Source organism: Scomber scombrus, chromosome 2 (genome assembly GCF_963691925.1).
Source record: "Scomber scombrus chromosome 2, fScoSco1.1, whole genome shotgun sequence".
Taxonomy (NCBI): Eukaryota; Metazoa; Chordata; class Actinopteri; order Scombriformes; family Scombridae; genus Scomber; species Scomber scombrus.
This window is the reverse complement of record NC_084971.1, coordinates 32,287,519-32,313,317: the sequence shown is the minus strand read 5'-3', so window position 1 is coordinate 32,313,317 and position 25,799 is coordinate 32,287,519. Positions and strand designations below refer to the sequence as shown.

At 40.4% G+C, this 25,799-nt stretch overlaps 2 protein-coding genes across 6 annotated transcripts in view; one reads left to right on the top strand and one right to left on the bottom strand.

Annotated features, from left to right (window-relative positions):
- Positions 1 to 25,384, bottom strand: part of hoga1 (4-hydroxy-2-oxoglutarate aldolase 1) — a 40,942-nt gene extending 15,558 nt beyond the window's left edge. Inside the window, exons 1-4 of the mRNA XM_062437822.1 lie at positions 24,880 to 25,384; positions 23,843 to 23,971; positions 20,271 to 20,398; positions 15,046 to 15,180 (exon numbers count right to left, since the gene is read on the bottom strand). Of these exons, the coding sequence (XP_062293806.1) occupies positions 15,046 to 15,180; positions 20,271 to 20,398; positions 23,843 to 23,971; positions 24,880 to 25,099 (612 nt within the window). The 5' untranslated portion in view covers positions 25,100 to 25,384. The remainder of the gene's footprint in view (positions 1 to 15,045; positions 15,181 to 20,270; positions 20,399 to 23,842; positions 23,972 to 24,879) is intronic.
- On the top strand, positions 16,982 to 18,987 carry LOC133998027 (E3 ubiquitin-protein ligase TRIM21-like). Of its 5 annotated transcripts, XM_062437784.1 has the most exons (3): positions 16,985 to 17,211; positions 17,245 to 17,539; positions 17,573 to 18,987. In XM_062437784.1, the coding sequence occupies exons 1-3, from the start codon at positions 16,985 to 16,987 to the stop codon at positions 18,620 to 18,622; spliced, it is 1,572 nt and encodes a 523-aa protein (XP_062293768.1). In that variant the 3' UTR covers positions 18,623 to 18,987. The 5 variants fall into 5 exon arrangements, with proteins under 5 accessions (XP_062293783.1, XP_062293768.1, XP_062293753.1 ...); XM_062437769.1 differs by having other exon boundaries at positions 17,245 to 18,987; XM_062437777.1 differs by having other exon boundaries at positions 16,985 to 17,653; positions 17,723 to 18,987.
- Positions 25,385 to 25,799: the final 415 nt, after the last annotated feature.

The window sequence follows — 25,799 nt, the reverse complement described above, 5'->3', positions numbered from 1 at the left end:
GTGGAAGCTAAAAGTCTGGAAAATACTCATTAGCTGCTATTCTTTCTTTTTAAAGTCTCATCATTATTATTATTATTATCCTGCTGTGTGCAAAGCTCCACATCATGCAATAAACTTAACCCTCTACTGTGTGAATTAAAGGTTTGTGGTGTATAAGTTTCAGGGTTTTTTATGATGATGCATCAATTAAAAACAAACATGCATTGATCACCTTCTCCCACATGGTGTTTGTTGCCTCGGGGCAGCGACGGGAAGCATGTGTGTAAAAATACCAAGAACATAAGCATAACACATATGCATAATAAATGCATGATGGCATTAGTTGTATTCAGTGTTGAGGGGTTACTATAGTAACGTGTGACAGTGTTATGTAATTTAATTAGGAAATAAATGTAAATGTAATATACGACAAAATCAAATATCAGGATATTTTAGACCAAATGCCTCGATATCCATATTACAACAATATTATAGAGATGCCTGTTGTTAGGGAATTTTCCATAATTAATATGCACTGGGTCAAACTAGGCTTTGCGGTCATAGCAAGGCCACACCAAATATTGGGTTTAGACACGGTCTCCCCTTGAGATAGTGGTGAGCAGTGAGTTGCTTCTTTTGGGGAAAACAGGAGGCATTCTGATAGTGTTGCTATAGCAACCGAGGTCAGATATGTGTTGGACTGTTTTCCCTGAATGGGGTAAAGGTAACTGGAGTCAGAGGTTTGATATAGTGTTGGATGTAGGACAAAAAGGTCCTGAGTGAGGTCTAAGCAATGTTCTGGCTATAGACCAGTAGACTACATTCTGTATATTGTAGATGTGTTGGTCTGCCCATATTTGGGCATGGCTCAATCTGAGGCATTATCTGTGTGGTTCAACCTTTGTGTCGTCCTCCCGGGTCAAATTGACCCCGTCTGTTTTGACTGTTACTTCTTTCCTCCCTTCCTTCCGTCTGTCCTTCCCTACTCCCTCCTTCTCTCTTTCTTTCTTTCCTTCCTCTCTCTTTCCTCCTTTCCTTCCTTCCTTCCTTCCTCCCTCCTTCTCTCTTTCTTTCCTCCCCCTACCTCCTTTCCTTCCTTCCTCCCTCGCTCCTTCTTTCCTTCCTTCCTTCCCTCCTCCCTTCCTCTTTTCCTTTCCCCCTCCCTCTCTCCCTCCTTCCTTCTTTCCCCCCTCCCTTCCTTCCTCCCTTCTTTCTTTCCTCAACCTTCCTTCCTTCCTTCCCTTCTTCCTTTCCTTCCTTCTTCCTCCCTTCCTTCTTCCTATCCTTCTTTCTTCCTTCTTCCAATGTTTTGTCTATAGACCAGTAGACTACATTCTGTATATTGTAGATGTGTTGGTCTGCCCATATTTGGGCATGGCTCAACCTTGGGCATTATCTGTGTGGTTTAAAGTCTATCCCCGGAGGAGAGAAACTTCAGAATATGAAGGGAGCATCAGAACATAACGTGTACTGATCATTCGCTCATTTCTCCTTGATCAAGTAAATAAACCTTTTCAATGCAAGACATCCTGGACTCCTGTCTACTCTCTCCATTGATGTATGGGCTGCATAATTAAAATCATTATCAAATGGCGTCACGAACAGGATCTCAACATAACAACGACTGGTAAGTGCTGATTTTAAATGTTATGCCTTACCATGTCGGTGTTTGACGAGATCAAAATAATAGAACCTTTTGATTTTAATTTTGCAAATTGGCAAAGGCAAAAATATGAAAGCCCATAAATTGACATTGATCAAAACGAAATATCCATTTTACTAAAACATGGATACTGTATCAGAATCAATGTGATTGACAACGATTGGTTGTAATAGCAGAGTGTGTGGTGTTGGAGGGTCAGACTGCGAGTGGGTGTTTCCGACCCCTCGTAGGGCCACATTGTGGTTGTTTTGGTTTCTGCGGCGGCTTCGGGCTGCACTCGGCACAGGGGGGCCCGCATGAGGTTTAAGCTGTAAGAAAAGACGTTTTCGGGGGTAGTAATTGGCTCTACCTCGCTTAAATCAAGATTGCGGACTATCTGCTCTGTGTCCTTTGGGAAACGTGGCTCTGTTTGAGCCTGGGCGCCGGTAGTTGATGCAGTTGAAATTGTATGTGTATCTGATGTAGGAAGGAAGGAAGGAAGGAAGGAAGGAAGGAAGGAAGGAAGGAAGGAAGGAAGGAAGGAAAAGAATAAAGAATAAGGAGGGAGGGAGGAAAGGAGGAAGGAAGGAAAGGAAGAAAAGAGGAAAGAAGTAAGGAGAGAAGGAAGATTCCTTCCCTCCTTCCTTCCTCCGTTCCTTCTTCCTCCTTTCCTCCCTCCCTCCTTACTCCCTTCCTTCCTTCATTCTTCCTTCCTTCCTTCCTTCCTTGACTCGAGGACAACAGGAGGGTTAAAGTAAATGACATCTTTCTTACTGAGGCAACAAATAGAACAATCAGCTGTTATTAGCCTATAACTGATATATCAGTATATATATTATATAAACAGCATTTTATTCATAACTTACAGTTTTCTTAATTCAAGTTCAATGTATGTATGTTTTTTGGTTCATAGGTAATTATACGTATTAAGTTTATAGTTAAACTGTTAAATATACAAGTGTTTAATATCCACATTTGAAGGATCATTGTGTGTTTATGTTTATATTCTGCACATATAAACGTTATCAGCCAATATATATGGATATCAGACTTTATGTCAGACCATCAATTATAATCTCAAGAGAGTCACACATGCTTTTATTCCTGCCAATAAGTTATATTGACTTAAAATAAATCAATAATAATATAAACAGTGACATTTAACTGATAGTTTACTGACACTGTTGACTGACGACTTCTTAAATAAATGAAGCTTCACAAATATGGCTCTGCTTCCTTAAAGTGTTCCCACCCTTAATAAAGCATTATTATTATTATTATTATTATTATTATTATTATTATTATTATTATTAACCCTTTAACCCTCCTGTTGTCTTCAGGAGGGTGGAAGGAATGAAGGAAAGAAAGAAGGAAGGAAGGAAGGAAGGGAGGAAAGAAGGAAGGAAGGAGGGAAGGAAGGAAGGAAGGGAGGAAGATAAGGAGGAAGGAAGGACAGGAGGAAGGAAGGGAGGAAGGAAGGAAGGAAGGAAGGAAGGAAGGAAGGAAGGAAGGAAGGAAGGAAAGAAAGAAGGAAGGAAAGAATGAGGGAAGGAAGGAAAGGAGTAAGGAGGGAGGGAGGAAAAGAGGAAGGAAGTAAGGAGAGAAGGAAGGGAGGAAGGAAGGGAGGAAGATAAGGAGGAAGGAAGGACAGGAGGAAGGAAGGGAGGAAAGAAGGAAGGAAGAAGGAAGGAAGGAAGGAAGGAGTAAGGAGGGAGAAAAGAGGAAGGAAAAGAGGAAGGAAGTAAGGAGAGGAGGAAGGGAGGAAGGAAGGACAGGAGGAAGGAAAAGAGGAAGGAAGGGAGGAAGGAAAGGAGGAAGGAAGGACAGGAAGAAGGAAAAGATGAAGGAAGTAAGGAGAGAAGGAAGGGAGGAATGAGTATGGAAGGAGGAGGGAGCAAAGAAAGAGGGAAGGAAAGGAAGAAGCTGTCTGAAAGCTTCATTAAGGATTAATCATGATTATATATATATATATATATATATATATATATATATATATATATATATATATATATATATATATATATATATATATATGGTTGTGTTGACTGTATCCATGTTTGTGACAATGACAGGTTGTAAATTACTTATATCTATATTTATAGTTATGATCTTGACAGAGCAGCATAAGTGTAATTTGTGCATAATGTCTTTTTTTATATATTTTATTTAATTCTGTTTTTCTTTCTTTTGTTGTTTTCTGTCATATTTTAAATACAAATCGTTTCCTTCCCCCTTCTTTCTTTCCTTCCTTCCTCTTTTACTTGTTTCCTTTCCTCCCTCCCTCCCTCCTTTCCTTCCTCCCTTCCTTCTTTCCTTTCCTCCCTCCCGTCCTCCCTCCCGTCCTTCCTCCCTCCTTTCTCTCCTTCCCTCTTTCCTTCCTTCTTTCCTCCCTTCCTTCCTTCCTTCGGTCCTTCCTCCCTCCCTCCTTCTCTTTCTTTACTTCCTCTCTCTTTCGTCCCTTCCTTCTTTCCTCCCTCCATCCCCTTTTCTTCCTTCCTTCTGTCCCCTTCTTTCCTCTTTCCCTCCTTATTTATTTCTTTCCTTCCTTCCTTCCTCCTTTATTTCTTTTCCTTCCTCCTTTCCTCCCTCTCTCCTTCTCTCTTTCTTTCTTCCCCCTACCTTCCCCCTTCCTTCTTTCCTCTGTCTTTCTTTCCTTCCTTCCTCTTTTCCTTTCTCCCTCCCTCCCTCCTTCTTTCCTCCCTCCCTCCTACATTCCTTCCTTCCTTCTTTCCTCTGTCCTCCCTTCCTCCATCCCTCCTTTCTTTCCTCCCTTCCTTCTTTTCCTTCCTCCCTTCCTTCCTCCCTTACATCCCTCTTTCTTTCCTCCCCCCTACCTTCCCCCTTCCTTCTTTCCTCTCTCTTTCTTTCCTTCCTTCCTTTTCCTTTCTCCCTCCCTTCCTTCCTCCCTTCCTTCTTTCCTCCCTCCATCCCCTTTTCTTCCTTCCTTTTGTCCTTCTTTCCTCCTTCCTTATTTTCCTTCCTCCTTTCCTTCATTCCTCCTTCCCTCCCCCCTACCTTCCCCCTTCCTTCTTTCCTCCCTCCCCCTACCTTCCCGCTTCCTTCTTTCCTCTTTCTTTCCTTCCCTCCTTCTTTCCTCCCTCCCCCCTACCTTCCCGCTTCCTTCTTTCCTCTTTCTTTCCTTCCCTCCTTCTTTCCTCCCTCCCTCCTACATTCCTTCCTTCCCTTCCTCCCTTCCTTCTTTCTTTCCTTTCCTCCCTCCCTTCCTTCCTTCCCTCCTTTCCTCCTTCCTTCCTTCTTCCTCCCTTCCTTGACTCGAGGACAACAGCAGGGTTAAATTAAAGGTGTAAATTGGGAGTTTTCATTTCTCCTCATTTTGACAAAAAAAGTGAAAATAAAAAGCTTCTGTTGTTCTACATCAGCTTGAATCTTAAAGCCGGTAATTGTTTCACATTAAAATGTTTTTTTTTTAAAAAGTGTCTGATTGAATCTACGAGCTGCACATACACAGCGAACGTGGAGACAATATCTTCAAATTCATTAAGCTCGTATCTCTTAATCAACACTGTATGATTATTTTATGACAACTGACAAAGCAGTTAGCGGCGTTAGCGTTAGCGAGAGAGAGAGAGAGAGGGAGGGAGAGAGAGAGAGAGAGAGAGAGGGAGAGAGAGAGGGAGAGAGGGAGAGAGAGAGGGAGGGAGAGAGAGAGAGAGAGAGAGAGGGGAGAGAGAGAGGGAGAGAGGGAGAGAGAGAGGGAGAGAGAGAGGGAGAGAGAGAGGGAGAGAGAGAGGAGAGGGAGAGGGAGAGAGAGAGAGAGAGAGGAGAGAGAGAGAGAGAGAGAGAGAGAGAGAGAGAGAGAGAGAGAGAGAGAGGGAGAGAGAGAGAGAGTCGTATTTAAGTGTTCATGACTGTTTTGCGGGTGCGAGCTGTTAGGATGTGACTATAACTGTCTGGGCTATATGTTGCGCTGGATGAAAGATGATAGGTGTCGTAATTGCTTCGCTCTCGCTGACGGTAATTGTTTGGATTGAACTAATCTATTCAGCGTTTAAAGGCGGAGATGAAGCTTCGTCACAACTGCTCGAAGACCTAAATTTAAAAAGATCTAATTAAGACGAGCTGAGGAGAGATGATATGAAACTTTATTGATCTCTGAGGAAGGAAACTAAAGTAGCAAATATCTGAACGCTACTGTCGTCCTCCAGGGTCAAACTGACCCCATCTCGCTGTTCCTTCTTCCCCTCCTTCCCTCTTTCTTTGCTTCCTCCTCCTTCCATACTTCTTTCCACACTTCCTTCTTTCCTCCTGTCCTTCCTTCCTCCTTTCCTTCCTCCCCTGCTTCTTTCCTCACTTTCCTTCTCTCCTCACTTCCTCCCTCTTTTCATCCTTCTTTCCTCACCTCCCTCCTACGTTCCTTCCTTCTTTCCTCTGTCCTTCCTCCTGTCCTTCCTTCCTCATTCCTTCCTTCGTTCTTTCCTCCCTTCCTTGCTCCTGTCCTTCCTTCCTCCTTTCCTTCCTTCCTTCCATCCTTCCTTCCTTCCTTCTCTCCTTACTTCCTTCCTCTTTTCCTCCCTCCTCCTTACTCCTTTTCCTTCCTTCCTTTCTTCTTTCCTCCCTTCCTTCCTTCCTCCCTTTCCTTCCTTCCTACCTTCCTTCCTCATTCCTTCCTTCCTTCTTTCCTCCCTTCCTTGACCTGAAGACAGGAGGAGGGTTAAACTACATAACAAGAACATATTTTTTGTCTTTTAACCCTTTACATACTGTTCCCTTCATAAAAAGTGTCTAAACCAAATGTTGAGCCACAGATGTGTTTAGAAAGCATCAATAGTGGATCTGACTGATCAATAAATGTGATTAAACCTTTGATTAATGTCTCAGAGAGCAGAGAGAGTGTATTTATTAGCTTTTACACCACTAAACATCTCCTATCACACAATATCATGTCCTATTTTACCTAAGACATGAAAATATAACATAGCAATAATGATTGAAATGTCTCTTTTTTGGTAGTTTGGAGTCTCTTTAGTCATTCCATCTCATGGTTGCTACGGTAACTAGATGGCAGCTGTCACTCAAACTAACTGTAGGGTGTTTTTAGTCATTTTTATGTCTCTTTTTGGTAGTTTTAAGGTTATTTTTGTCAATTGAAGTCTCTTTTCAGTCATTTTTGCTCTCTTTTTTGTAGTTTTTAGGTCTCTTCATTTAATTTAAGTGTCTTTTAGTCATTTGTATGTTTCTTTTTTGTATTTTTAAGGTTTCTTTATTCAATTTAAGTGTCTTTTAGTCATTTGTATGTTTCTTTTCTGTATTTTTAAGGTTTCTTTATTCAATTTAAGTCTCTTTTTGGTGGTTAAATGTTATTTTATATGTAAAGTGAAAATGAGCAGAACTTCATGGAGCTGTGGGGTTTATTGTATAACCATTAGAGCCATCAGTCTTCACTGCTACATCATAAAAAGAAATCCTCATAACTACTATCTTATTAAAACTATTAACTATTCATTTCACTAAAACACATTTCAATAGATACGGGTCAAATTTGACTATGGACAAAAATTTGTAGCACCTACACAAAAGTATAGTTTTACAGCTTGGAGACAATTAGGAAAAAGACTGGAGGATAACATAACATACTTTAAGATAGACAACATTTACTTATTCATTTATTCACAAACCTGCAGTCCAACATCTGTCAGATCAGACTGCTTTCACTCTCTCTACTCAACATCACAATATCTCACTGCATCTAAAAAACATCTTATGTGCCCAAAATAGAAACACATACAGTCAAAAGCATCTTTTCTACTGGCTATGAATTCATACTACTGCTGTGTGTTTATTTCAAAATAAACATCAGAGGATGCTGCAGCTGGTTTTCAGAAGAGATGAAGAGATGGAAAACCTACCAAACGCTCATCATAGTGAAAGTAACCGAGTTCCTTTACTGAAGGAAGGTAAAGTCTTGTTTACGCTCTTCTACACTCACTACTATTCAGTTTAATGGTCACACTTTACTTTAAATCCCCATATTTTGCATTTTTAAGCAGTAAACCTTTATCTATTTATTTTTCTTCTTTTATTATAATTAAAGAACATACTAAAAAACACTCAGGTTTGTCTTCTTCTTCTTTTTTTGGCTCATCCAGTGAAACAAACACCTGATAAATCAAATGTTTCCAATCACATTAACGTCTAATAATCCATAAATGTAATGCTGCTCAATATTTTGCAACATTACTAATAAAAAAACACTTTTTGGCTCATGACCCGCCATCATTTATCCCAAATTACTGTATATGTGAGGAGATCAACCCCAGACTTTAGATTCAGATTGCTAATTATATATATTTGGCAAATACCTTTACTGAAAAGAGTTAAAAAATATATATATTGTTGTTTATGCTCTTCTACACTCATTACTATTCAGTTGAAATCAATCACTTTACTTTAAATCCCTCTATTGAGCATTTTTAAGCAGTAAACCTTTAATAAAAGGGCTATAAATACAATGATATAGTTGTAAGCAGATAAAATGACAGATAAGATAAGATTAGATAAGATAAGATATATTTTATTTATTTGCATTATTACAGCAGCAAATAGTAGCAGTGGATAGTTTTAGTCCAGTTTTTATTAAACTTGATTTTCTATTTTACTTTTTTATTTTTATTTACTGCATTCTATCAAAAGGCCACCAGGGGGCGACCGTTTTGGTGTCAAAAGGACTTCCGTCTCTATACAAGTCAATGGAGAATTCACCAACTTCTCACTTGATTTATAACCTCAGTAAACGTTTTCAAAATGTGTTTATGGTCTCAATCGCTAGTTTAAAGCCTTCTTCAATGCAGTATGATGTTCATTTGGGACATTTTGGCCTCCCTGATTTTATATTTGATGATAAAGTAGGGTATGCATTAGGGCGTGGCTACGTCGTGATTGACAGGTAGATTGGTTCACAGGTTCAGGAGGGCGCCTCATGCTCCTCCTGATGTCCATATAAGTAGAATCCCTGTTTTTATTTTTCCCAGCATGCACCTGAAATTTTCAAGATGGCGCTGCTCAGATCCGATACTAATGGCCTCTGAGCAGCAGTCCACAAACCAATGGGTGACGTCACGGATGTTACGTCCATTTCTTATATACAGTCTATGATTTTAACCTAATTCAGCTGATCAATCAGCTAACGTTAAAGCAATTTGAACTACAGTAGTCTGTACGAAAGGTGCTACAGTATATAAATAAAGTCTGATTGATTCATTGATTGATTTTTGATATATCCAAAAAAAATGTAAAAAAGACTGCTGACTGACTCCACTCTTAATTGCCCAGTTGTGTAATTAGGGACACACATTTTGTCCCTATAAGTTTATGCACTTACACATAAATAAGTTATAGTAAATGCATATTGAATATTTCACACATATCGCCACATGATGCTACTTTACCATCACTGTACTGTTTAGCTCACTATTGATTTTTTTCATGCTGCACACTGCTGAACAGCTACTAACCAGATTCTCATTGTTCTGAGCACAATGACAATAAAAGATCTAATCTAATCTGCAACGTCGATCACTGTGATTTCTTTATTTTGGCTCCTTGTCACAATCAAGCTGACCAACCTCCAATTATTCCTCTGATAAAAGCATTTTGATTATTTGCTGTTGTAAAACCACAAAAGGTGCATAAAAGCTTCTTTTTTATTTTTTGCACAGATATTTCGCTGCACACAAAATAGCATGAAAACGACTCTACATAACAGCAGGCCTCACACACACACACACACACACACACACACACACACACACGCAAACCAATCACACGCAATTTCAGATCAATCAAGTATGATCATGCAGTCAGACGCCGTGAGACAAATTGAAACGAGGAGGACGAGCCTGTCCGCAGAAAGCACTGCCGTCTGCAAATAACACACCAATTTACCCCTCTGCAAATATGCCCCTTCTGTCTGTCCATGAAAACGCCTTTCAGATATAATTTGGCCAAAATATATGAAGATTCAATTCCATCAAAAGCTGTCAATCCTAAAAAAAATAAAAAAAATAAATAAAAATGATGGCTGATGTGGAGAAATCTGTTTGCCACTCATGTTCTGAATAATCTTTCTGCATCTTGTCCGCCTTCCTTCAAATTGACCCATCACCCCTTGTTTTCTGTGTTTGGCCTCTTCACGCCTACAATTGAGCAGGGCCGCTCTGTGCTTGAACTACACCCACGCATCTGTCTCCCAGCAAGTGGACAAACATGTTATTTCCCAAATCAAGAAATCCATTTGCAACTTCTTGCAAACGCTTCCCACACAGACGAAAAGGGTATTAAGAGCTCAACGAGAGCAAACTGAGCTGTCCTCTTTTTTACCCCCTCCAACAACTAAAACCCTGCAGGATAAAAACTACACACACACACACACACACACACACACACACACACACTAGTTTTAAGTTCACTGCTCTCTTTCTGTCTACAGCAGCCAGTTTGATGCAACTCTGCAGCTCAGATACACACAGGAATACGGCGCTGTGTCTACTAAGAACTAACATTACAAATATTCCTGCAATGATTTAAAAACTCTAATTATTAATTAACTAGCTCTTTTTTCCCCCATATGGTTTTATTTTCCATATACCTGCATAAAAAGTTGGTATAAAGTTCCAGATAATATGATAGAAATACAGTTGTTGTTATGACGCTAAAAGATTCACGCCTGTTAATTCAATGGAGTTTCTGACTGTAGTAAAGACTCACTATTTTATTTTATTTATTCCACTTTCTTTCCCTCACTTACCTTTTTTCTCCTTTTCTTCTCATTAAGGGCTCAACGTCAGGTGTGCGACCTTTGTTTAGGCGGGAGTGTGTCTATGTTCCCACGTTTCTAGGAGATTATTAAAATTTAGACCCTATGCGCCCACGTTTCTAAGAGATTATTCAAATTTAGGCTCTATGTTCCCACATTTCTAAGAGATTATTCAAATTTAGGCTCTATGTTTCCACAGCTCTATGTTCCCACATTTATAAGAGATTATTACAATTTAGGCTCTATGTTTCCAAATTTCTAAGAAATTATTCAAATTTAGGCTCTATGTTCCCACAGCTCTATGTTCCCACAGCGCTATGTTCGCACGTTTCTAAGAGATTATTCAAATTTAGGCTCTATGTTCCCACGTTTCTAAGAGATTATTAAAATTTAGACCCTATGTTCCCACATTTCTAAGAGATTATTCACATTTAAGCTGTATGTTCCCACATTTCTAAGAAATTATTCAAATTTAGGCTCTATGTTCCCACGTTTCTAAGAGATTATTAAAATTTAGACCCTATGTTCCCAAATTTCTAAGAGATTATTCACATTTAGGCTCTATGTTCCCACGTTTCTAAGAGATTATTCAAATTTAGGCTCTATGTTCCCACATTTCTAAGAAATTATTCAAATTTAGGCTCTATGTTCCCACAGCTCTATGTTCCCACAGCGCTATGTTCGCACGTTTTCTAAGAGATTATTCAAATTTAGGCTCTATGTTCCCACGTTTCTAAGAGATTATTAAAATTTAGACCCTATGTTCCCACATTTCTAAGAGATTATTCACATTTAGGCTGTATGTTCCCACGTTTCTAAGAGATTATTCAAATTTAGGCTCTATGTTCCCACGTTTCTAAGAGATTATTCAAATTTAGGCACTATGTTCCCACATTTCTAAGAGATTATTCAAATTTAGACACTATGTTCCCACGTTTCTAAGAGATTATTCAAATTTAGGCACTATGTTCCCACATTTCTAAGAGATTATTCAAATTTAGACACTATGTTCCCACGTTTCTAAGAGATTATTCAAATTTAGACACTATGCGCCCACGTTTCTAAGAGATTATTCAAATTTAGGCTCTATGTTCCCACAGCTCTATGTTCCCAAATTTCTAAGAGATTATTAAAATGTAGGCTCTATGTTCCCACATTTCTAAGAGATTATTCAAATTTAGGCTCTATGTTCCCACGTTTCTAAGAGATTATTCAAATTTAGGCTCTATGTTCCCACAGCTCTATGTTCCCAAATTTCTAAGAGATTATTAAAATGTAGGCTCTATGTTCCCACATTTCTAAGAGATTATTCAAATTTAGGCGCTATGTTCCCACGTTTCTAAGAGATTATTCAAATTTAGTCTCTATGTTCCCACGTTTCTAAGAGATTATTAAAATTTAGACCCTATGTTCCCTCAGCCCTCCGTCCCACAGACATGTTGGATGTCCTGGTACCTCTGTGAGGCTACGAGTGAAAGTCCCTCATGAGCAATAATTTACAAATTAAGCACTGGGGGCGGGCACAAAGCCGTCCGTCCTGATTGGGCCGTCTCTTTGCGCTCGCACGATCAGGTAGACCAGGCTTTTCTCCTCATTGGGTTGACCAATTCATCTGATACGGCACATGGGCTTTGAGCATTGGCATAACCAGGGACTGTTGAAGTTCTATCCAATCAGCTGATGCCTAAAGTAATGCTGTTGGTCATGATAGCACTTGATGGCGTATTCATGCAGGTTCGTATAGATCAGGCATGTCCAAACTATTCCACAGAGGGTAATCATGTGGCTGCAGGTTTTTTGTTCAAACCATTCAAGAGCACATGATTCGACCAATCAACTGTCTGAAGACTGAGATCAGCTGATTAACCCTCCTGTTGTCCTCGAGTCAAGGAAGGAAGGGAGGAAGAAGGAAGGACGGGTGGAAGGGAGGAAGAAGGAAGGAAAGGAGGAAGGAAGGAAGGAAGGAAAGGAGGAAGGAAGGGAGGAAGAAGGAAGGAAAGGAGGGAGAAAGGAAGCAAGGGAGGAAGAAAGAAGGAAGGAAAGGAGGAAGGAAGCTAGGGAGGAAGGAAGGAAGGAAAGAACGAAGGAAGGAAGGGAGGAAGAAAGAAGGAATGGAGGGAGGGAGGAAGCAAGGAAGGGAGGAAAGGAAAGAAGGAAGGGAGGAAGGTAGGAGGGAGGAAAGAAGGAAGGAAGGAGAAAGAAAAAGAGGAAGGGAGGAAGGAAGGAAAGAAGGACAGAGGAAAGAAGGGAAGGAGGAAGGTAGGGGGAGGAAAGAAAGAGGGAGGGAGGAAGGAAATGAAGGAAGGAAGGAAGGAAGGAAGGAATGAAAGAAGGAGGGAGGGAGGAAGGAAGGACAGAAGGAAGGAAGAAGAGGGGGATGGAGGAAGGAAAGAAGGAAGGAAAGAAAGAGAGAAGGAGGGAGGGACGAAGGACAGACGGAAGGAAGGAAGGAAGGAACAGTCAAAACAGACGGGGTCAATTTGACCCGGGAAGACGACACGAAGGTTAAATGAGTGAAGGCTGGTGTGCTCCTGCAGCCACATGGCCCTTTGTGGAATAGTTTGGATATCCCTGGTATAGATGAATCTTTTCCGAAAATGATCTGGTGTGTATGATGTTAGTATTGAAAACGGAGGAGGGGGGGGGGGGGGGATATTCGTTTTATACATGGCCTAATTAGCTCTTTTGTTCATCCTCTATCATCCCATAATAGTCCTGATTGAGTTCACTTGATACACTTGAGCCTTGAGACTTTACTTTTACATTTTTATCCCGTGTAAATTTAGTTTAAAACATCATTTATCTTTTTAAAGACATGAGGATAAGTTTAATCTTGTATCTTTTTCTTTCAGACTCATTTCTCCATGACCCCTCCTTCATCTCATCTTATCTTTCATTTATCGCTGCTCCGATTACAATTCCTGATTATTTAAATAAATCTTTTGTGTGAAGAGTGAAGTGAAATTTCCTTTTCAGCTCATCCTGACTGAAGCCCATTATGATAATCAACCTTTTTTTTGACCTGCTACTTTACACTGACACAATATTCTTCACCTGATAATCAGACTGAATTATCCTTCAATTTCATTTCATTCATTCACTGGAGGGAAAAAAACAGACATGAGTTTAAGTCTTTTTGAAGAGCAATGTAATTTAAGTATAGGGTGTTTTTTTTTGTTGTTGAAATGTTGTTGAGTTAAATTAACCTGCACTCACACAATGTCAGCACATACACATGCTAACCTTGTAGCCACACACGCTAACTACTTCAAAAATAGCTTCTTTGCTCTTCATCTGCAGCAGTTTGAAGTCGGATTAAAACGATGAATAGCTCCTTTTCAAATTGGCTTAATTGAGTCAATTATTGCTGAAATCAAATCAAATCCATCAAGCTGTATTATCTATTTATAACTATAGTACAAGTTAGTGCAACTCAAAGTGTTTTAACCTTCCTGTCGTCCTCCCGTCAAATTTACCCGTCTGTCTTGACTGTTCCTTCTTTCCTCCCTTCCTTCTGTTTGTCCTCCCTCCCTCCTTCTCTCTTTCTTTCCTTCCTCTCTCTTTCCTCCCTTCCTTCTTTGCTTCCTCCATCCCTCTTTTTTCCTTCCTTCCTTCTGTCCTTCCTTCCTTCCTCCCTCCCTCCTTCTTTCCTTGCCTCCTTCCTTCCTCCCTCCTTCTCTCTTTCTTTCCTACACCCTACCTTCCTCCCTTCCTTCTTTCCTCTGTCCATCTTCCTTTCCTTCCTCTTTCTCCCTCCCTCCCTCCTTCCTTCTTTCCTTCTTTTCTCCCTCACTCCCTCCATCCTTCTTTCCTTCTTTCCTCCGTCCTTCCTCCCTTCCTTCCTTCCTTCCTTTCCTCCCTCCCTCCCTCTTTTTCTTTCCTCCCCACTCCCTTCCTTCTTTCCTCTGTCCTTCTTTCCTCCCACCCTCCTTTCCTTCCTTCCTGTCCTTCCTCCCTTCCTTCTTTCCTTTCCTTCCTTCCTTCCTTCCTCTCTCCCTTCTTCCTCCCTTCCTTCCTTCTTCCTTCCTTCCTTCCTTGATTTGAGGACAACAGGAGGGTTAAATACTTTTCTGAGCAGTTGGTGAAAATCAAAATAAAGCAGAGTGAATATTGGACTTATACTGTGTATGTGTTGCAGAAATACTTGTTGAACATCATGTTTTGTTGGTCTGAGGGAATAATGAAGTGTTGTGAAGTGTAAATTATAGCTCACACTGCTGCTAACATGACTTTAGACTTTTTGTTTTGCTGTTCTTGAGTGTTTTCGGAGTCGTGCAAAATGAGCCTTGCAGCAATAACCTACAATTTCTACCTTTTATTTATGATGTTTGTTTTGAGGTTCAGGAGACTGTATAGTGCTGGAGAACATGGCAGCTGCTCAGGAATCATCATCAAATTTCAAAAAGTTGTTGAAAAATGTCTCAAACACTCCTCAAAGTTTCCTTCCTGGGCTGATTCACCTGCTCGGACTCACTTCTGTGTTTTTCAGGCTTCTCATAGAAAGAAAAAAAACTGATTCAAACCCTGATACACTATATGGAAATGTGCTGTCTGCTGCTTTGCAAACACAGCGATGCTTTGTCTCTAAATGCAGCACAATGACACACACACACACACGAAGTTGGTAAAATATAAAGATGTGTTTCCTTACGTCTCCTCCGCTGTCTTTGAGGCCCAGGATGTTTGGGTGCTGAGACAGATGCACCACAGCGTCCACAGGCAGCTCCAGCCCCGTGTTGGCCGGCACGCTGTAAAGAACCACCGGCACCGGGCTGCTGTCGGCCACCTGCAGGGGGAGACAGAGAGGACGTCAAACACAACATCCTGCAAACGTGAACAAAAAGATCCCCCACGCTTTGAATCCAAGGCTGACCTGGAAATACAGGTGGGAGAAAGCAAATGAAAGATACTTTATCCCCAAGACCTTTATCCTCCTTTATCTCGAAATCTCATTTACTGTGAATTTTAATGACCCAGATTAGATTTCAAACTCTTGACATTAAGTTCTACTATGACTGAAACTTTAACTTTCATTAGGGCCCAAGCACTAAACAGTGTGAAGGCCCTATTGGATCTGTAGGAATTATTATTACAGTTCTTCCAAAACTCACGAAAATTTGCACATTTCATGGCTCGCCAAATATGGGCACCCCCTAAAAAATTTAAAAAATTGAGCCCCTCGCTCTAGATTGATATAGACAAACGAAATTCGGTACACATATGTATCATGTATAGTCGCACAAATAAGTGTCTTGGACCCATACCCTAACTCCAACAGGAAGTCGGCCAATTTGATTTGAAAATTTGATGTTGCTGCCATTCTCGCGATTTACAGATTTAATCCAACCGACTTCAAATTCAGTCAGTATCATATTACGACCTTCAAGATGAAAAATTGTCAAAATCTTTTGCATCCGTTCAACCTGACAGGCGTGACATTGCAGCTAAATTCGCTGTTACAGGGATGGGGCAGGGGAGCAAGGGCCCGATCATCATCTCTGCTTGCAGCTTTAATTCATTTGGTGTTTTTCTCTTGATTCCTGTGTCTCATATAAACAAGCAACTATAACCACCTGAGGTTCCTTAAAATGATGCTGTTATTATGTTATTGGCTTCTACAACACCCTTTCACACGTCTACCTCCTCATGCTTGTTAGGTGCAGAACAACCTGTACTCCATGATATCTCACAATAAACCTGTTAATGACAGAAAGGAGCAACACTGGAAAAACTAGACAGACAGCTTCAACGTCACTCTGCAGAAATGAAACTAAACATTAATCAGAGGACAGCAGAGCTGCAGTCGAGTCTCTCCACTTCTGTCCAAATATATATGAAACTGAGTTCATCAAGTCTTCCTCAACAACACAGCAGAGTCTTTGCCAAACACTGGTAAGTACAACTGATCATATACTGATCATGTTTCAACAACCAGCTTTAACACAGGAGACAGGAAGTTCATCTCTTTTCATTTCATACTGACACTTGTGAGATTGTTTACAGTATAACTGCAGCTGCTTTTACAGACTCAGTAAAAACACTTTAAGTGTTTTTAAGTCTCTGTCAGTTCTCAGGACTTTTGTAAAGTGTAACTGAACCTCTGTGGTTTGGAGTTTAGCTTCACTGCTATTTCCTGATCTTTGACTATTTACTGATCACTTCCTACAGACATTCTATTTCCTGTAGCTGTTTCACATTAAATGCTCCTCTGCAGTGAACCATAATTAGGCTTTTATTGTGAAGCAGCAACAGGAAATAGAATGTGTTTTGTAACCAAGTCAGCAAAAGCTTTGTTAGCAGTGAGACTCTTCAATAATAATTCTTCTCTACAACAAGATATGAACATATTCTGTGATATTTTATCAGTGGATCATATTGTATTGAGTAATAGTAAAAGCACAAACAGCCACAATGAGCTGTTAGATAAAGAGCTGCAGATGAGTAAAATGATTTAAGTTGTTCACAGCATATTTAATTAAAAGTGTTTCTTTATATCATGGTATACTAAATGGAACAGTAAACAAACAGCTTTAAAAAAACAAACAAAATAAATAGTTTTTTTCCTCTTCTTTCACTCTACATGTGTAGATATGTCTGTTGCCAGCTGTCTGCTTTCTGAAGATCAGTTTGTGTGCTCCATCTGTCTGGATGTGTTCACTGATCCAGTCAGCACACCATGTGGACACAACTTCTGCAAAAACTGCATCAATGAACACTGGAACAATAATGACCAGTACCTGTGTCCACTGTGTAAAAAGGTTTTCAACACAAGACCTGAACTTCACATCAACACTTTCATCTCTGAGATGGTTTCTCAGTTCAGACAGGAAGCTCAACAGAAAGCCAGCAGCAGCAGCTCAGAGCAACAAGCTGCCAAACCAGAAGTTCCCTGTGACGTCTGTACTGGAACCAAACTGAAGGCCCTGAAGTCCTGTCTGGTGTGTCTGACCTCCTACTGTGAGACTCACCTGGAGCCTCATCTGACAGCTTCACGTCTGAAAAGACATCAGCTGATGGACCCTGTGGAGAACCTGGAAGACAGGATGTGTATGAAGCACGATAAACCTCTGGAGCTGTTCTGTAAGACCGACCAGACATGTGTCTGCATGCTCTGCTCTGTTTTAGACCACAAGACACATGAGTTTGTTCCTCTGAAAGAAGAATATGAAGGAAAGAAGGTAGAGCTGGGGAAGACAGAGGCTGAAATTCAGGAGATGATCCAGAAGAGACGACTGAAGATTCAAGAGATCAAACACTCAGTTGACCTCAGTGAGGAAGCTGCAGACAGAGAGAAAGCAGAAGGTGTTCAGGTCTTCACCGCTCTGAAGGAGTCTGTTGAGAGAAGTCTGAATGAGCTCATTGAGACGATTGAAGAGAAGCAAAGAACAACAGAGAAACAGACTGAAGACTTCATCAAAGAGCTGGAACAGGACATCTCTGAGCTGAAGAAGAGAAGCTCTGAGGTGGAGAAGCTCTCACACTCTGAAGACCACCTCCACCTCCTCCAAAACTTCCCGTCCCTGAAAGCTGCTCCACCCACCAAAGACTGGACAGAGGTCAGCGTCCGTCCATCATATGAGGGGACTGTGGTGAAAGCTGTGGCTCAGCTGGAGGAGACGCTCAGTAAACAGATGAAGAAGCAGTTTGAGGCTGAGATGAAGAGGGTCCAGCAGTATGCAGTGGATGTGACTCTTGATCCTGATACAGCACATCCTGCACTCATCCTGTCTGATGATGGGAAACAAGTTTACTGTGGTGATGTGAAAAAGAAACTCCCAGACAACCCAGAGAGATTTTTTAAATGTTGTTGTGTGTTAGGAAAGCAGAGTTTCTTTTCAGGCAGATTTTACTTTGAGGTTCAGGTTAAACAGAAGAATAACTGGAATTTAGGAGTGGCCAGAGAGTCGATCAACAGGAAGGGACAAATCACACTGATACCTCAGAATGGTTTCTGGACTATATGGTTGAGAAATGGAAATGAGTACAAAGCTGGTAATAACCCTCCAGTCCGTCTCTCTCTGAAGTCTCTTCCTCAGAAGGTGGGGGTTTTTGTGGATTATGAGGAGGGTCTGGTCTCATTTTATGACGTAGATGCTGCAGCTCTTATCTACTCCTTTACTGGTTGCTCCTTCACTGAGAAACTCTACCCATACTTCAGTCCTGATCTTAATTATGGTGGTAAAAACTCCGCCCCTCTGATCCTCTGTCCTGTCAATCAAACTGAGTAATCAGCTGTTTTATTTTATGAGATGAATCATTGTCTCTTACAGGAGGAAATATAAACATTCATTGTCTCATACTGTGCATTGTACACTTTAATTAAGAATAAAGGAGACATTTATTACACAAGTATTTTATGTGTCCCATGAAAGGTGAGATCTCTATTTAAATTTAAAATTATTACTTCTGATCAAATTTAAACAACTTTATTCTCATGTCTAGTTAAAATCAAAGTAAACAAAGAAACCAAAAGTTTCAGTTTTGAGTTAAACCATTTTTTGTTGAAACAAACAGTGTCAGGCTCCATCTTTGTAAATGTGAGGTTTTACTGTTAATCTCTGCTCTGTACTATAGTGAACTGAATATTTTTCAGTATTGGGCATTTATACTATATTCTTATAGTAAAAATGAATCAAAAAGAAATAATAGAAATGAATTGTAATGGCAATAATCATTAGCTGCAGCACTAGTTGATTAATAGAATATATGTTCATGTACATTATGTATGTCTGAGGTTTGGTTTGTCGACCACTTTGCCATTTTCTGTTTGTCTGAATACTGATGAGATTGATTATGATTTAAAGAAACCTGTAAATATGTGATTGTAAAGAAACCAACTGTAAACTAAACTAGTTGTGTAGTTTTAATGTGATGCTTTAATGTTTTTACTGCTTTATTTAACATTAGTCTACATTATGCAGCTTTGTATCATCATCATTAGTTTCTCTCTGCACTGCTTGTTGTTTTTATTTAATCGACCTACAATCATCCAACTGTTTTATTGTTAAACTTTATGCCGACTGTACAGTAACCAATATTTCACTTAAAAAAAATGCATTAGTGCTTTATATTAACTAAAAATTCAGTTCCAACAATTTTATTCTGTTTCATTAAATAATTTAAAGATTGTGACGTGTCCTACCAGTTAAATGTATGTTTGGAAATAACTAACTGTGGCTGTTTGAAGAAAAACCTCAAAAACTTTCAATGCACATTATTAAGCTGAGCAACAACTGTATAAGCCAATAACGTGATAAAAGTCCTGAATATCCAATAAATGAAACTTATTTACGTTATCGGCTCCAGTTATTACATTTGCAAATGATTTTTTTTACCAGACAACCAAAAGTTATTATGTTATTGTTTCAGGACTTTTATTTCGTTATTGGTTTATTACATTAAAAAACAGGCAAAATGCTCCAACTCCCAATCAAAAAGCTTCAACTAAACTTTCAAGAAATACTAAGTTACATCATTTTTGTGGACGATTTATGATCTCAATCACTAAATTCAGGCCGTCTAATAAATGTTCTGGTGGTTTATTTTGGAAATGACCTCTCAGTTAATAAGATTTGAAGACTTAAAGCAGCTTTGATGTCTGTATATACAGTACAGTCTATGGTGGAAACCTTTTTTGCAACTTTGCAGTAACTTAATAAACTAAACTAAATAAAACAAACAGTAAGCGAGACAGTATGCAGGGAGGTAAAAGTGAGGTTATTTCAGCTGGTCTTCACTTCTTCAGATGGCCGTTAGAGGGTTTTAGGGTTAAGGTGTGTGTGTGTGTGTGTGTGTGTGTGTGTGTGTGTGTGTGTGTGTGTGTGTGTGTGTGTGTGTGTGTGTGTGTGTGTGTGTGTGTTTGCGCTGTCGGCTGACCTTCGTGAAGTGCTGGATCAAAGCTCGGCTGTCCATCTTGCCTTTATAGAAGCAGGGCGTCACGACGAGGGCGGCGTCGGCTCCGGCTGCCGCCATCTTCTCCGTGAGCTGCACCGTGGCTCTGGTGGCTGAGAGCACAAACACACACACACACACACACACACACACACACACACACACACACACAGAGGTTTGTCTCCATCTTTTTTAAACTGCAGAACATGTCTGTCAAAAACCTTTTATTACGACACTAAAGGACTAAAAGGAGGAAATTACAAGGAGGTTTTATACTTCAATCAATCAATGATGCACTTGTTGTTGTGTTTTTCTAATATAAACCTTCTTTATGTGCACACACATACAATCCCTTCACTTCCAATAATGTCTTCTTTTTCCAATTGAATCATAAATACAACAAATATATATATATATTAAAAAAAGAGAGGAGAAAAAGGCAGCTGGAGAACTGAACCTGCATTTGAAATTCCCTCATTGCAAACAAACAAACAAACATTATTCATGTTTTTATTTCCAGCGGAGCAACAACAGAAAAGAGCTTCAGTTCCTCCACCGGCAGCGATCCTCGGAAGAAAAAGGCCAAGCAGACAATTTATGTAACAAATACGCCAGTGTCCCTGGAATATTTATTGAATAAATACATGTGAAATAATTCATGAAGGAAAAAAGCCCAGGAGGTTTTACATTATGAGTTAGTGAGAGAAGAAGAAGAAGAAGAGACAAAGCGGTGCTCTACTGTACTGTACTGTACTGTACTCTACTGTACTGTGGTCTACTGTACTGTACTCTACTGTACTGTACTGGTACTGTACTGTACTCTACTCTACTGTACTCTACTGTACTCTACTGTACTGTGCTCTACTGTACTGTACACTACTCTACTGTACTGTACTGTACTGTACTCTACTGTACTGTGGTCTACTGTACTGTACTCTACTGTACTGTACTGGTACTGTACTCTACTGTACTGTACTGTACTGTACTCTACTCTACTGTACTCTACTGTACTCTACTGTACTGTGCTCTACTGTACTGTACACTACTCTACTGTACTCTACTGTACTGTACTGTACACTACTGTACTGTACTCTACTCTACTGTACTCTACTGTACTCTACTGTACTGTACACTACTGTACTGTACACTACTGTACTGTACTGTACACTACTGTACTGTACTCTACTGTACTCTACTGTACACTACTGTACTGTACTCTACTGTACTGTGCTCTACTGTACTGTACACTACTCTACTGTACTCTACTGTACTGTACTGTACAGTAATGTGCTCTACTGTACTGTACTGTACAGTACTGTGCTCTACTGTACAGTACTGTACTCTACTGTACTGTACTGTGCTCTACTGTACTGTACTGTACTGTACTGTGCTCTACTGTACTGTACTGTACACTACTCTACTCTACTGTATTGTACTGTACTGTGCTCTACTGTACTGGTACTGTACTGTACTGTACTGTAGAGTGAGTTAATGCACAGCTATGAATGTTCATTATGTGAAACGGTTACAGACTCGTTTGATTTCAATTATTAGCCCATAAAAATTAATGACACCACCGACTCATAACGAGCTTAAAATCAAAGTCTCTCAGATCCATAATGAAACACGTGCAGTCAATCTGAGCTTACTTATACATCTGGAGCTCAAATTGTATTAAAGCACACTATGAAAAATGTGTATAAAGATAGTGTGGTTATTGTCCTATGGAGATTTAATTCATTAGTTTTGTCTCTTTTGGGAGTATTTACATCTAAGAAATTGTGTGATATTTAACTTCAGTGGAGTTACAAACAAGCATAATGAGGATTATTTGGATTTGGAGCTGCTTAAGTGCTGCTTCATTATTTTATTAACCCTCCTGTTGTCCTCGAGGAAGAGGGAAGGAAGGGAGGAAGAGGGAAGGAAAGGAGGGAGGAAGGAAGGAGGAAGGGAGGAAAGAGGAAGAGGGAAGGAAAGGAGGAAGAGGGAAGGAAAGGAGGAAGGAAGAAAAAGGAGGGAGGAAGGAAGGAAGGGAGGAAGAAGGAAGGAAATAGGAAGAGGGAAGGAAAGGAGGAAGGAAGAAAAATGAGGGAGGAAGGAAGGGAGGAAGAAGGAAGGAAATAGGAAGGGAGGAAGGAAGAAGGAAGGAAAGGAGGGAGGAAGAAGGAAGGAAGGAAGGAAAGGAAAGAAGGAAGGGAGGAAGGAGGAAAGAAGGAAGGTAGGAGGAAAGGAGGAAAGAAGGAGGGAGGGAGGGAGGGAGGGAGGGATAAAGGGAAAGAGGAAGAGAGGAATGAAGGGAAGAAGGACAGAGGAAAGAGGAAGGGAAGAAGGTAGGGGGGAGGAAAGAAAGAGAGAAGGAGGGAGGGAGGGAGGAAAGGAAGGAAGGAAGGAAAAAAGGGGGATGGAGGAAGGACAGACGGAAAGGAGGAAAGAAAGAACAGTCAAGACAGACGGGGTAAATTTGACCCGGGAGGACGTAAGTAAGGTCTCATTTAAACGAGGGGAATAGTTGAATCTTGTCAGAATGTAAAATAATATGTTAAGAAAGTGAAAAGGAAGTTTAAATAATATCAGATATGACAGTCAAAAGTTTTACAACACCTCCACTTTCACAGTTTTTAATAGAATGAAGAAGTTAAAGTTAAAATGGAACAAAAGTAACATGCCAGAAGTACAAAATAATAATAATTAAAACATAAATTAGTGCCAAAAATGTATTTGATTAAAGCCGTCTTTGAAAAACTGTGTCTCTGAAAATGTGTTTTAAGTCTGAGACATAACTTGTGTTTTGACAGTGTCAAAAAAAAAAAGAGAATAATTTTAGAAATAATTAAAAACTGCCGACATGAAGTTAACTCTCATTAATTTATTGCATTAATAGTTTAAATCTGAACTTGTCAAAAAGAAACTTCTGTTAGTAACAGTTAATATTAACCTTCCTGTCGTCCTCCCATCTGTTTTCACTGTTCCTTCTTTCCTCCCTTCCTTCCTTCTGTCTGTCTTTCCTCCCTTCCTTCCTTCTGTCTGTCTGTCCTTCCTCCCTCCTTCTCTCTTTCTTTCCTTCCTCTCTTTCCTTCCCTACTTTCCTTCCTCCCTCCCTCCTTCTCTCTGTCTTTCCTCTCCCCTACCTTCCTCCCTTCCTTCTTTCCTCTGTCCTTCTTTCCTTCCTTCCTCCCTCCCTCCTTCCTTCTTTCCTCCCTCCCTCCTACCTTCCTTCCTTCCTTATTTCCTCTGTCCTTCCTTCCTTCCTTATTTCCTCTGTCCTTCCTTCCTTCCTCATTTTCTTCCTTCCTTCTTTCCCTCCCTTCTTTCCTTTCCTCCTTTCCTCCTATCTTCCTTCCTTCCTTATTTCCTCTGTCCTTCCTTCCTTCCTCCCTCCCTTCCTTCCTCCCTTCCTTCCTCCCTCCCTCCCTCCCTTCCTTCCTTCCTTGACTCGAGGACAACAGAAGGGTTAACATACTGAGAGCACACACACACACACACACACACACACACACACACACACACACACACACACACACACACACACACACACACACACACACACACAGACCTACATTCACAGCCGGATCCTGCCATCACCAGCTTCTCCGCTGGCAGGGAGCGTCTGACCCTCCTCACCACCTCCACCCGCTCCTCCTCCGTCAGGTACGGATATTCACCGTTAGAGCCTTGAACCACCAGACCTGAAACACAACAACACACGTCCGTCTGTCACTCACTAAACTTTAAAACACTACTGGCCAGAAAAAACTTGAGAATATCCACACTTCAAAGAGGAAGACACCGACTCCAAACATGTGATTTTGTAGATCTTCTAAAAAATATATATATAAATATATATCTTTTTTTAAAACTGACCAACAGAGAAAAAGATGCTTTAATATCAAATTAAAACCAGATTTTACCAAAATAATCTAAACTAATTAAGAATATTATAAACAAATATATAATCTAAGTCTAACAATACACTGCAAGTTCCACCAGCTGTAGCAGTAATATCAGCAGTGGGAAAAAACTAACACTGTATTTCCAAAAAGAAACTTTAGTTGTAGTAGAAGTAAATGACCACCAGGGGGCGACAAACACCTGCAGGCGTCTAGTTCAATTTTTCGTTTTTACCTCAGTGCGGAACTTTGTCCTTTCTGTCTGATCCCTAAACAAATAATACTAGTTGACAGACATCAGAGGAGTCTCCAACCACAGGCCTTAAAAACTATGAAATGAGTTGTTCTATTCACCAAAATTGAAGATATTCCCAATATTTATGAATCAGTGTTCATCACTACAGTCATGCATGAAGTTAAACTACCTAATGCATTTTCATTGGGTGTTATCATGTGATCCAATCTGAACCAAATATGCACATAATGACAACTTTAATATTATATTTATCAAACATAGTGACATGCAGTAGGTTTATTTTTGATATTAAATTATTCTTTTTGTTACTAGAGGCCACTTTGATCCCTCTTAGTGACCCCTGCTGGTACCTGGACCTTACTTTGGGAACCTAACCCTGCAGGATCTTAACCTCTGTGTGTGATTCATAAAGTTGTGGTTTAGTTTGGGTGTATGTTCAGTTCAGTCTAACCTTTAAATGGTATCTTTGCATATTTCTGCAGGTTGTCCTCCAGTCTCTGGTAGTCCACGTCCTCCTTGGCGGTGAAAGGAGTCGCTATAGGCGGATAAATCCCGCTGAGGTCCAGCCTGGTGGTGGCTGTTGATTTGTGGCTTTGGGCTCGTCTCCATAATGTGGAGTGAGCTGCTCGACACACGGGACTCACACTCCTCCAAACCCGGACGCACTGCATGGTGAAGCGGACTCAATGACCAGACTGGCTCGCGCTGTCTCTGTGCTGTGCTGCGCGTGCTGGGACTGTGCAGCTGCTGCAAGTTAATCACTAACCTGCCTCAGTAAATATTAACAAGAATTAGGGATTTTTTTTGGGGGGTGAAACTTTTGCAGCTAACTCAATATCTCAACTACACACTTCTTAGCGACTCGGTTCATGAAGCAGCAGCTGTTTAATCGGCCACGTTGTGCGTCAAAGCTGCGTTTTAGTCTCTTATCGCTTATCTGTTAGTTTTACATGGGTAACACTAACACACACATGGCCGAAACGTTGATTCAACCTCACTGACACACACACACACACACCTGACAAACAGGTAAACACTACGAGTTGTCTCTGCACACAATGTTAACAAACTATGTTGCAACAGGATCACGCAAAGCTCCGCCCAGGATCAGTGAGGGCTCATCCTGCAGTAGATTGTCTCTGGTTTAACGCAAACTGACACGGATCAGTAATGATGACCGAGGACCTGTCACCATAGAAACAAGGGGGGTCAACCACTTTCTTTACTGTGTTCTTTTCTTTCTTTCCTTCCTTCCTTCCTTCCTTCCTTCCTTCCTTCCTTCCTTCCTTCCTTCCTTCCTTCCTTCCTTCCTTCCTTCTTTTCTTCCTCCCTTTCTTCCTTCTGTCCTTCCACCTGTCCTTCCTCCATTTC